This window comes from Leuresthes tenuis, unplaced genomic scaffold (assembly GCF_036924035.1).
Source record: "Leuresthes tenuis unplaced genomic scaffold, fLeuTen1.0.hap1 SCAF_6, whole genome shotgun sequence".
In the NCBI taxonomy this organism is placed as follows: domain Eukaryota; kingdom Metazoa; phylum Chordata; class Actinopteri; order Atheriniformes; family Atherinopsidae; genus Leuresthes; species Leuresthes tenuis.
The window spans coordinates 24,004,530-24,018,351 of NW_027325360.1; the positions used below are offsets into that span (position 1 = coordinate 24,004,530).

Genomic DNA, 13,822 nt, shown 5'->3' on the forward strand with positions numbered 1-13,822 from the left:
ACTTCAGTCTTTCTTGCTTTATCCTGGCATCTTAAAATAACAGTTAACAGGAACTGGATGTGTTACGTGTTTGTGAAACGGCCCACAGTTACCTTTTTTTTTAATCTCTACAGCTTTTCACTGTGATTCCATCTACCATTAGTTTGTCAGGAGAAACTGTTCTTTTTGAGGATGAATTCAAACCTTGAGTTTTAACTTTGCCCACAGAGCAGCTCTGCATGCAAGAAATGTCTATTGAACTAAAATTCTAATTAGGTTCTGTTTTGTTACCTGTTTTTTCAAACGCATTAGAAAGCTCACATCTGTATTGTTGGCGCAAGAGGAATCATCTTGTTTCCAAGGACTCCGACACACTTGCTGATGTGCTGAGTGAGTTGCTGTCAATCACAGAATTGAAGTTTAGCTTGGCAGCTGGACAGGATGGCTTTGAATAGTAAATGTACTTCATGTTGCAAGTTGGAAACATTTCTTTCAAGCAAACAGATTTTGTTGGTAGTGAGAAAAACTACAGCTTTCCAATCTGATTTATTCTGAAATAAAAACATTTCTCTTTTCTTGGTTCAATAGCTTCTCTGGCTCAAAATAGAGCCATTTTTTCATGGAGTTAGCTCCTATTCTGACAGGCTTTAGGTTTTAAACTGCAGACTTTTAGCTGGTCCATCTGGAACTGCAATAAAAGCTCTTTTCAAAGGGGAATCTAGCCGTGTGCGGTGAATGGTCCCTTCTACTACATGGAGAAAATAGAGCATCATATTTTTATAGGTCCAAAGGATTAACAGATTTAGAATAAACTAACACTGGCCTTGCTTAAAGGCCTATGTGCAGAACAGTAAAGTGCACACAACCCACTAGAGAAAAACAAACAAACAAAAACAAAGATGTTACTAAGGAATGATAAAAGGTCTCGTTAGTTATGGTATATAGATATATAAATGGCTTGTGTATTTTTACCATGATAGGTTTGTTTTTTCTTCTTCGAGATGGGTTTGCGCAGGATTTGACGGACTGAGACAGGGCAGAAAGGTGGTACCTTGACCTGTTTTCAGAGATGATACATCAAGAACAGCCAGTGATATGACATATGAGCAGAGTGCAAAATCAGCCATTGCTACTGTTGTTGTCTCTATAGTCCTGAAATAGTGAGAATAAACACATCATTGCAACACGCACAGTTTTCTGTGGGAATACATTATACACTTATAGCTCAGGATTAAAATGTGTTGTAATAGTCAGATGCAGCTTATGTTGTTTGGCTGCCAAATGTCTGATCGTATGACAGGGGTTCACACCAGCACTTGGCTGTACCAGCAAGACAGATGGTTCAAAGCGGTCCATGATTTGATGTGAACTCACATACACAAGCATTGTCTCTTAGAATTCACTAACCGATGAAGGGGCCATCTAAACATGGGCACTACAATACATGTCTTATCAGGCCTTAATAGATGAAGCCAAAAGCAAAGCATGGATCAATGATGGATTGGTGGATTGATGGATTGGTGAGCACAAAGGTTGGTGGGATAGGTTTCAGCCCCCCGATACCCTGATTTGGATAAAGTGGGTAGAGAAAATGCATGAATCAATGGAAAACACAGCATGCAAAACTACTGTTATTTGAAATTAAAGCTATTTTGCTTCCATATTGTTTCTTCTTTCAGACTTAAAAATGTCAAAAACACACGTTTATGTTCATGCATTTGGCAGACGCTTTTATCCAAAGCAACTTACACTGGTAGGCGTATAGGGTAAGGGGGTCTTGCCTGAGGACCCCTACTGGAGGTAGTACCTATCGTACAAGGGATTTGAACTCAGGTCACCCACATGAGCAATCTTACCACTACACTATCCAGTCACTCCACTATACTATCCAGTCCCTTTAGGTGTTTTATCAGTTGCCTTTTGTGGGATAATTTACTTATTGTCAATAAGTTCACATTTAATTAAAAGATGCGCTCTAAATGTGTTTTTCTATTGATATACTGTATAAAATATATGATATAGATATACTTTTTCTTGATACATATAATCAGCTGTGGAAGTTTCATGTTAATCAATTTAACATGTAAATAGTTTCAGTCAGTAAAAATGTGTGGGATTTTAAAATCAGTATCCTTTAATGCTCTCTCAAAATGTATATTTGCCACATTCTGAGACATATACTATTTTGTTAATACACCATTTGTCGCCTGATTTAAAGAATGTTTTTTATTACTAACAATATAGTTTGTTTTATTCATTCATTTATTGTGGCTGTTGAGTGCATTTTCTGATTTGTGGAATGATAAAATCTCCTCAGTAAAAAAAACAACAACATGACATCTCAGAAAACTCAGAAACTGAACAAAGATTACTGTTGATACAAGTAATCTGGATAGTTTTTAATTAATACAGACTAATGAGACATTTGACTCTATTCACCTGTAGAGTTTCCTTTAAATGAATCATTTGATGTGTTTTTTTATATGATTTTTGATATTTTTGAAGACTCAGAAGCTGTTGTTGCCTTTGAATGAAGGTTCACAGGGAGTTCAGTCTTTTCTGCAACAGCAAACACCAAATGTGTCTGTATGTGCATTTGAATGACAGCTTGCAAACTTATTTTATCTCTAACCGGGAGCTCATCAGCAGTTTGACTTATTTCCCACTATGCCATTTTGGTCCTGATGTCTGTCTTTGTGCACTGATGAATTCCCTGCCTCAGCTCAAACATCTTCACATTTGACAGACAAAGCTTTGCCTCATTGTGCAGATGAATTTGCACCTGTTCTGTCTATGCATAAGTCTGTTTGGACATGAGACGTTTACTTGGAGATTTTCTTGGAATGCCACATTCATTTATGTTAAGCACCCATATTAAGTACTGCGAGAAATTTTACAGTTAAGATCAATTGTAAGCATTATCCGGTACCCACACTATGTCCCTGAACACAGCATAGTTATAGCAGTCTTTTCTGATGAACAAATGGCAAAGCTTATTGATCAGTGTGTCAGCTTTCAAGGGCGTTTTTCGAGGGTAAGTATGTAAACGACTATGCACACAACTACTACGATCAGCTACTTGCAAACTGTTGATCACACCTTGTTATAGATATGGGGTTATAGAAGGACATTTTGCTTCTGCTTTGACGATATAGACTGATTTGATTTGACTCCTCAACAACCCCTGCAATACTTCACATTTTAGGAAATTCATGTATTACCAATTTCTTAAATAAACTTTTTGAGCGAGCCACTTTAAGATTCACTTGCGTGGTGTGTAAAAGTTTTTATTGATGTGTCTTGACCTCAAAAGGAGAAAAACTTGTTTTGGCTTGACTCCCATCCACCTTGACCATTGGAGGCAGGCTTTTATTGCTCACACTCATCAGAGAGGTGGAGTATCACAGAACTTTCAACCTCACTGTGCTCTCCTCAGTAGGTGGTGGATTTGTGGTGATTTTTCAGTCCTCTAAGAGCAAACTCACCATTAAATATCTCTTCTTACTTACAAAGAGCTTGTTTTGCAATAAAGGCCAGTGTGAGGGCAAAAGATTCATTAAGGAACACAGTTTATGTTTTAAACAAGTCCGGAGGGGCTATGGGAATACTGATTGACACATAAATGTGTGCTTGTTTCATCCTTCAAACCAAAGCCAAAAGCTCTCAGACCTCTTTCCTCCTGAGCCATGCACAAATAGATGGCACAAAGGAAGTGTTGTTCTCTGCCTGCAAGATGCGCCGTGTTCTTTCCACTCAGTCTGTAGTCTCCTGCTGTGATAACACTGCTCCAGGCATATCAGACCTCTTTGTAGCACCTGGAGGCCTTTCTCATCCTCCCTGAATGACATCCTCTCTGACCTCCACGACCACTAACAGAAATCCCCTATTTTGGTTCTTGTTTACCAAAAGTCACAAGTTTACCAGATAGGCCAGGGGCACAGCATTGCAGTGTTTACTCTTTATCGGTCAATACTTTTTAATCCCTGAGATGATGCTTTCTCACATGAACTCAAAATAGCTCTTCCTCCTTCCCAGTGAAGCCACGGGCCCATTACTCTTTATTAGCTCTTATCGTCTTAAATGTGGCCATCCATTAGACGCGTGGCAACAAACACTCCCAGCTGGTCCCTCAGTGGGCTGCAAACACACACACACACACACGCACACACACACACACACACATACACAAATTTAAAATTACCTTTAACCAAGAGCATTCATATTGCCTGGAATTCAACTCATGTCACATATAAAGAAAACTAACCTGCACAGCATGTTCCCTTCAGAGATTTTCAAATCTTGCTTTGTGGCAGTGTCTCCCTCTTCCATGACTTGTGTTCACCAGCTCTGCAGACTCCATAGACCGCTATCTGCCTGAACGATTTCTTCTCTATGTAGGCTGACATGAAGTAATACCATACTGTGTTGTGTATTGATTCTTCTTCCAGTCCCTCTTTCTTGAATTTCTTTGTGGCTCAAAAGCATAAATCATCTGCAAATGATCCTTGAAGGAAATATTGTATTTATTATTCTTGACGCATGGTCACAAATTCAATAGCCCTTATTAATTGTACATGGTGAGAAATATGATGCGGGTAATTCAATGGGACTCGAAAGCTTTCTCTCATCCCTCATGTTTAAGGCCTTCCTGTTTGGCATTCATGGCAAAGTGCAAGACTGACTCAGGCTCATAAAGAGGGTCAAAGAGTGTAATACTGAACTTCAACAAACAGCATTTCTCTGTCATCCTTTCAATGTAGACTACCGATATCAGAAAACTCTTTTGTATTTGATCCATGTGTGAAATGATAAAAAAAAAATTCTAAACAAATCCAGGTATCATAGAAACACTAACCTATTTTTCTGTTACTTTTTCACTGTTACTCACAATCTACTTTTTGAGTTTCCTGTTCTCAATCTTTATATCTCGTCTGTCTTAACATGTGTCATGAAGTGGAAATTTCAGCAACCAATGCATGAGCCACACAGGCAGTCATTCACTACTGTGCCCACCCACATTATTGCAGGCAGGAGTGGGCTGCAGGAACGTGGCGTCCTTGCTGGTGTCCTTTGTTGTGACTGTTCATTTACTCAGCCTCAGTGTGTGTGAATGCCTTGCTTTGCTCTGCCAGTCCCGTTTCAGCTCCACACATCCTAGCGTTAAGCCACAGTCACAGGATGAGTGAACCTATTCTGCTCGGTCTGCCAGCACTCACATGGGACCAAGCTCTCTCCCATGAACACCTCTGCATAACTGTGTCTGACTAAGGGAAAAAATTGAAAGCCTAAATTGACAAGAGTGGATTGTTTTTTTTGTATTTTTAAATGACAACCACAGTAATTGGGGCAAATGTATTTTGTAAGGCTATTTTGTATTGTGTGCTTGTATATTGCCTCAGAAAGTAGATTATAGAGAAAATAGACCAGCTCTGACGGAGACTCCAAATCAATTTCCTCCAAGCGACTCATAGATTGACTTTCAGTGTGCTGTGTTATGGCCAGAACTAAAGTCTGTGCTTGTTAAGTCCCAGGCTTATTTAATCTGTCAAATACATCTTGTTTTAGGTGATTGGACTCTCCGAGAATTATAAGAGAGGGGAACTCTGAAACTGAACTGCAGCAGTCGATTGTGTGGCCTCAGAGCCATGCTTACATGCTATCATTCCGCATCTTGTGTCAGCTAGTTAAAATTCACAGGTGAATACTACACACAGTCTCTCTAAAGTCAGATTGAATATTTCACTAACAAAACCAAAATGTCAACCTCATTTTGCTGAAGATGAAAAGCCAGAGGCTTGCCAAAGTCATTAAGATGAATATCACAAGATCTGACAACACATCCATTAGTTGTTGAGATATTTCAGTCAGGATGAAAATACCTAACTACTTGATGAACAGGCCAATATTGTTATCCTCAGAGCAATGCATCCCTATTGCTGCTGGTGTGGCTAAAATAATTAAACAACTTAGACACACTGATCTGTCATTTTGCCCATTCACCGATAATTAAATGAAGCATACATCCTCTGTATCTGACAAATGCTGCAATAACCACTTATAAGCAAGAGGTCCTGCTCCACACGCCAAACTCCGCCTCGGCTGAGTTTCCACATAGAGAGAGAAAAATCAAAAACGAAGGAAGAGATTCAAACATTTAAATTCAGAGGCTCAGCAAAACGTTGGCTCTACTTTTATACTTTTACACTTTAATGCTACTCAATAGGGAAGTTTAATTATACATGATGCAGATCACAAAGTGGATGCATAAATAGACTTTTTTTTATTTTAGCGGAATTATCATAATTTTTTCTTCTGTCTTTGCATTTCTCTATCAGCTTTGAGCTTAATTTATCCTTCCACCCTATATTCCACTTTCCGTTCAAACAAATATGATTTACAAATTTTATGTCTCACGACATTACATGTAAACACGAAACCACCACAGGGCAACTGCAGTCAGAAGAACAGCTGTCACACATATAAGCACGCAGTTTTGTTTTAGGCATTATGTCACTACATTAATACAGCTGAAGTAAGTTTGCCAGCTGTTGGGTTTAGCATTATATCAACGAAGACAAAAGTGAAACATACACAGAAGTGTTGAAGTGCATTTAAAATTCTACTTAAATTTTTATTTGCTTTACTGAAATACAATTTTGAGGTTATAGTTCACATGATGTGCTCAGCATCAGCACAGTTACTATGTTCGTAATAGACTCCATCTGCTTTACTGCAAAAGGGTATATTAACACCTCTCAGAGGGATGCAGGCTGCCCAAATGATCGATTATTCTTTCAGACAGGAACCAGTTAAACAATTTATTCAGGCAACAGAAATGGTCATACCGACTATTATAAAGATTTGAAATTGTAAGACCTTCACTTTGTTGCAGTCCAATGATTTAATTTTAGTGTTCCACTCACTATAATTCCCCTGACCATTATTAACTGAAGATACTAAATGACACCCGATAAAATGTACTTGCATAACATTCTCAATAGTCTCTGACAATTTTGTCATGTTGGATGTATTTTGAAAATCCGTTTTGGTCAGACTAACAGTCCCTTTTTTATCTAGTGACAAGTAAACATACTGACTGTCTCCCAAATATTTTGTTGCATAAAGTCCTGTCGTGGTTACAGAGCACTGGAACTGATATTGGGTGGAAGGTTCGAGACAGTGCTGTCAGGATAAAAAAAAAACACAAAGAAAACTGCCATATTTTGAAAAATTGATTTGTGGTGTATTTCTCAATTTTTTTCCTTCAAGAATAATGAGCTACTTTTGATATCACTTTGTATAATGTATCTAAACCTAATCTATGAATTAGAATTGTTGATTAGTTTGATCGGAGATTTCCAGGCTAATATTTAACTCGAGATGAGATTATAATCTAGTTTCATTTCATTTCTGAGTTTCCAGGCACTAGTCCTAATCAAGATTTAAATGCTTGTGCTCACAAGGGGAATTGGCTCTAAATGAATGTGTTGGTGTGAACTGAAACAAACTAGAAACAGTGCTTGTATAAACATGATTAAGGTTTCCTGATTTCCATCCATCCATCCATTTTCTATACCTGCTTAATCCAATTTAGGGTTGCAGTTGTCATTGGGTGAGAAACAGGGTACACCCTGGACAGGTTGCCAGTCCATCACAGGCCACACAGAGACAAACAGGACACACAACCATGCATGCTCACACATTGCTAGAGTCACCTAAGTTGACCTAACATGCATGTTTTTGGATGGTGGGAGGAAGCCGGAGTACCCAGAGAGAACCCACGCATACACGGGGAGAACAGGCAAACTCCTCACAGAAAGGCCCCAGCTGGGAATTGAATCTGGAATCCTCTTACTGTGAGGTGGCAGTGCTACCAACCACAAAACCGTTCAGCCCAATTTTCCTGATTTGAGTCTCTTAACTCTCTTAAGATCATTGCTAATTTTTAGAGTGCAGTTTAGTGATCATTGCTTATTCATTATGTTCTTGAGACAGAAAGACTTTTGTTCAAACACACCAAGGTCGGAATTTGTATTGGATTTTCTATTTTATCTTCCATTTCCTCTTTTCCACTTGACTAACACCATACTTTATTAAGACATGACAACGCTTTTAGATTTTGTTTGTACACAAGATGTGCCTCATTGCGTTTCTTTCCAGAGAACCCAAAGGTACATCACGCCAGGCTGCATGCTGAGATAGGACCAACATTGTGAGGAATGCCCTCTCATTACCTTTGCCTGCTGCCATTGTTCCATGAATGGTTTTTGTTTTGTTCAGCAAAAATATTCCAAATCTAGTGGAGAAGGAGAGCGATGGAGACAGGAAAAGGAGAGAGAAGGTGGACCGTGCAGTGACTGCACAAGGTCCTACCCATTTGGCTCATTTGAATTATGACCAAAGCAGCCAACCAGGAGCAGAGTGCAATATCATCAACATGTTGATAATCAGGAGCATGTAGTTCACGATTCACCTGCAGCTTGTTGCTTGTGACAAACACAAGACATATTAGCATGAACCTATTTCAAATGCTGTCCGCAACTGAGAAAAAAATGTTTATCATGTCTACTTTTATAAATAAAAAAAGAGAGCTTTTCCATAAGTGTGGTAAGACAGCAAATGAGAAAGAGTCAATAACCCTTTAAAATCCACGAGCTCACTGGCAGGCCGTCGGAAGTTTCCTTCCTCAAGCTTTTTTTTTGCTTTTTTTCAGCAGTAAATAAGGGTGCATTAGATGGCAGGGCTCAGAGTTGAGCTAATTGAATAGCTCTTTTCATAGCTGTGTTCATTTAAATGTGTGCTCTGGAGGGGAAACTCCCATAATTACATATGAAACAGGGACAGGCGCGAAAATCACGGTATCCACGCTTCCTAGGCACTAGATTATCACTGCTCTTGGAAAGTAAGACAGACAGTAATTTTTTGTGCCAAAAGACTTAGTGACAGGAAAGACTTAGCAGTTATGCCTCTTAATCTCCTCTGTGAACTCTGACATTGCTGACCTATGCCTGCCACAGCTTTGGTTTATTGAAGGCTATTATTATGTGTTACCATACCAACGTCACACAGTGATCATACTAACTGAACATGGTAGCGGTAGCAACTGTCAATCTGCTCGTTTTCTCAAGTTTGTTCAAGTTTGCATGTAGGCAGTCTTATATTTTTCACATCGTGGATTTAAGCGCTGGGCTGAGCCCAGTTGAATTCTTTTGCTGTAAACTGTGAAGATACAGTAGTAAATCACATTTACTGTGATCATGATCACACATAGAGTGAGGAGCTCCATAGGGAGAACTCTTAGCTGTCACCTTAATTGAGACATGAGGGCTTTGGTATGAAAGTGAGTTTGCTTCTCAGGGCCCAGAGGATGAATTTGTTACTGACTGTTCTGTCTTTCTAGACTATAAAGCTTTTCATTTACCAGCACCATTATGCCTTGTATAGAACAATGCCTCATGCCAGCAATTGACGCAAAGCTCCTGCTTGTTCATGAAAAATACAAATTACCCTGTATTGTTCAGCTCCTCAGAAGTGTTTCCTATTGTAAAGTCAAAGTCTGGATCTGCACTCAATAAGGGATTCTTGTTGGGCCAATTCTTCACATGTTTTAAGGTTAGGACTATGTCTGCCTCCTTGAATCTCTGCAGTGTATGGGGCAGCAGCACTAAGGTCAAAAGAAGCACAATTAATCACAAATTGTTGACTGATTTGTTACCTGTGTGGACACTGATTTATAACAATGATCAAGGGAAAGAATTACTCCAGCTGCTAGCATGAAGATGGGAGTGTGCTGAGGGTGTGTAATTATAAAGCAGACTGATCTTGAGAAGAAGGTCAAAGCCCACTCTTACTGTGATTAAAACCATCTTTATGTCTCTAAGTCTGCTGTGCAGTTTCTGTTTAGCTTTGGAGGGCAAAACATTTTCACAGTGGCTTTAATTGCAATTATGGTTTTGTAAAAAAATTCTTCTATGATATGTTCTCCTTGACAAAGCATGTAACCATAGTTATTGTGTTACCTTGCGCAATACTAAAGGAGACTATTGTCTTGACTTGTCTTGACTTGAGGTGTATTTAAAATTACACGCTACTCATTATGTACTTTATATTATCTATGTAATGGACTCAAAGTATCCTCATAATACATTATGTCATTATTTATTCAAGAAAAAACTAATCCAAAAAAAAAGCTGTGTGTGGAAAACTAAGTACACTCTTTCAGTGCCAGTTTGTGTTGTGCTTAGGATCTTTGTCTTGTTGTATGTCCCAGTTTTGACCGTTCTGTGGTCGACTCAATGACTGCAAGGTGTCCAGGTCCTGCACCTGCAAAACAAACCTGAATCATCACCCCTCCACCAGCGTGCTTGACCATTGGTATGAGGTGTTTGTGCTCATGTGCTTAGTTTGGTTTTCACCAAATGTGGCATTCAGCATTGTGTTCAAACATTTTCACTTCGGTCTTGTCTGTATGAAAGTTTTCCCACAAGTCCTGTGTTTTGCTCAGATGTCATTTTGCAACCCTGAACCAGCCAGCCATGTTCTTTTATAGAGAGAAGAGGCTTTCATTTGGAAGCGCTTTGAAACAAGACATATTTGTCAGTCTTTTTCTAACTGTACTGTCATGAACTTTAACATTTATCATGATTACTGAAGGTTAGCACCGTCGCCTCACAGCAAGAGGGTTCCTGGTTCAGCTGGGGTCTTTCTGTGTGGAGTTTGCATGTTCTACCTGTGTATGTGTCCGGGTACTCCTGCTTCCTCCTACTCTTCAAAAACATGCAACTGAGGTTAATTGCTGACTCCACAACTGACCCTTGGAATGAATGTGAGTGTGGATGGTTTTTGTCTTGTTTGTCTCTGTGAGGCCCTGTGATGGACTGGCGCCCTGTGCAGGGAGTCCCACTGCCTCTCGCCTAATGATACCTGGGAGAGGCTCTCGCTCCCTCATGGCCCTGAGTTGGATGAAGCAGGTATAGAGAATAGATGGATGGATCTTTACTGAGGCCTGTAGAGTCTGAGATGTAGCTCTTGCTTTTTTTTGCACTTTCTCAGAGCATTGCATGGTCTGACCTCGGAGTGAACTTGCTTGGAAGTCCACTCCTAGAAAGATGGAAGTTGTCTTGAATATTTCCACTTGTGAATAATCTCTCTCATTATAGAATGATGGACTCCAAATAGTTTGGAAATGACCTAATAACCCTTCCTAGATTGAAGGGCAGCAACAGATGCCTCTCAGTTCACTGCTAATAAATTTTGCCCGTGGCACTGTGTTAACACCCACCTGAATGGTTAAGACCATAAAAGTGTCAAAACTTCTGCTTTTATAGAGGAACTCACACTTTGATTTGATTTGCAGCACCAGGTCGCTACTTACCCTCTTAATTTATATGGATGCAGTAAGGATATATTTAGTTTTTCAGATAGTGCTTCTGCATTTAGACTTTTTTATATACACTGACACAGTGTAAAATGCAATGTGCTGTTGGTCCTGATAAGTGAGATCTAAAGCTAGTGTTCTTTATTATTCATGAATGTAAACCAATATGCTGTATGCCAGCCTGTCATGCAAATACAAATACCATTCAAATATAGTTTCAAGTTTGCCTCTCAGAGTCTTAGCAATATAGACGATAAATTCATATTACTATAATATCATTGTAAGACGCATCTTGTATAAAAGAATGGATTTAGTAGACACTCTTTTTCTTTATGCCAGCAGACATAAGATAAAATCTGTGCATAGGCTGTGGTAAGAAAATAATTGAAAATAGTTGCTGATTGATATATAATAATAACAATAACAATAAAACATGATAAAGTTGCAACACACACTGCTCACAGCATTTATCTTTCGAGAGGAAAAATTTAAATACACATCACAAAAACGCATACTACATCGACCTGTAGCGTAAAATTGTACTACAACTGTGACTTCATTCATTGCGTCGAGAAAATGACCCAAGTAGGGTCAGAAGAATTTCTTTCATTATAATGTTGAGCTCACTGTATAGTCCTCGACATAAAGCTCCCCAAGTACAGGGCATTAGTCAATGAGTGTGTGATTTCAGACATGTTGTTACTCCAGTCAGGCAAGTTTAGATAACTCACGAGAACTTGAAGCTTTAAATTATTTACTTGTATTAGTACAGTGATGACTTAACTTATCAGACAAACAAAAAAAACATGAATAGCAGAATTTGTTTATTATTTTTTTTGCTGCTTCAAATGACCGTTACCTAGCTTCAGTTGCAATTAAAGACTACAACATATGCTTGTTTGCAGAGCAGGTTATAAAAGAATAAAGATTATTTAGCAAGCCTATCCTAACTTATTTTTTCTCTTCTGTCTTTTAGTAGCTGACTGTCGAGTGTTGGAGGGTTTGCAGAGATACTCTTCCATCCCCACATACCTGCCCGTCAACTATCAGCTGCTAAATGCTGACTTGGCATTTTTCCTGAAGGAGGCCAACCAGGACTTTATGAGGAACTCTACTCTGATTTCACGGACTGAGCCTTTCTTCATTTACCAGGCCAGAAGTTTACCCTCAGTGAATGCAAGCTATGGGCCTCTCTCTGTGGAGCAGCCTGTCCCCATAGAACTCCTACAGAGCCCTGGGACATTCCCTGCCTCCTCAGTTTTCACCATCAACTGGAAGGTGCAGACTTTCATCATGAACATCCAGATTAATTTGTCCAAGCCTAAAGTCCAGGTGCTGTTTTATGTCGCAGGCAGGGATTGGGATGACTACAGCGCCATTGACAAGCTGCCCTGCGTGCACATGTTTGCTTTCCATGAAACCCAGGAGGTACGTGGCACTTGCCAGCTCAAAGGGGAGCTGGGGCTGTGTGTGGCTGAGTTGGAGCCACTGGCCAGCTGGTTCAGCCCACCGAGCGTGGTGCCAGGACGCCAGAGGAATCTGGAAGTGTCTGAGGGTACCCCAGTGGAGCTCTACTATATGCTGCAGTCCACAGAATCAGGAGAGTGCCACTCAGAAGAGTCCAGGAAAGACAGCTTCATCCGCTCAAGTCAAGAGGGGCTGTTTGGTTCCTATACTTCCACACCACTTAGGAGGATTGGTGGTATTAGGCTCTATCAGAATCCCGTCGAGCCCCCTTTTGCTGAACACAGACTGGATAATAACTTCATGGTCATGGTGCCAGCCAAACCCATGAGACAGAGGGAAACCATGTCTGCTTTTATTACTGTGTCAGCCTACTCCACTGTGGAGATGTTCACGCTCAGGTAAGAAAACATCTCTTTTTGTTCTTCATTCAGCCAATATTAACTGACTCCTGTGTATTCTGTGCCTTCGTATTATTTTCGTAATATTTAGATACCGTCCACACAGAAGCTAAAAAAAAAAGATATTCACAATAGTTTACAAATACAGCAGGAGCATCACAAAACATTGACTTTTTTTTTTCCAACAACCAGTCCAACAATCTGATGAGCCTAAAAAAATTATACAAACATAACAATATGACTAAAACAAATTGGTGGCCAAGAGACATAAAGCCATTACCTGGACAACAACAATACAACAACTGCATAATAGACAAGTTAAATTAAGCTGGCAAATCCTTATGAAAGCTATATATTATATATATGATAATAATAATGAATAACTATATATTAATTGTTATTAATTGAGAATGATTAAGAACTATTTGACTTGAAAATAATAATTTTAAGTAACAGTAGTTATTTCAGTTGAATTGTTATAAAATGATGAGTTGATCAGAATTGCTAACTTTACCTGTGAACCAAGGTAAAAAGTTATTTCTCTGCTGTTACAGTGACAACATACAAAGGTAAAACAGGCAATACTGTCTGTATTAGACTT

At 39.3% G+C, this 13,822-nt stretch overlaps 1 protein-coding gene across 1 annotated transcript in view; it reads left to right on the plus strand.

The window, feature by feature from the left end:
* The window catches only part of LOC140309249 (transmembrane protein 132C-like), a 102,277-nt gene that overhangs the window by 14,160 nt on the left and 74,295 nt on the right, over nt 1–13,822 (plus strand). The window contains exon 2 of the mRNA XM_072387066.1: nt 12,333–13,221. Coding sequence (XP_072243167.1) covers nt 12,333–13,221 — 889 coding nt within the window. The remainder of the gene's footprint in view (nt 1–12,332; nt 13,222–13,822) is intronic.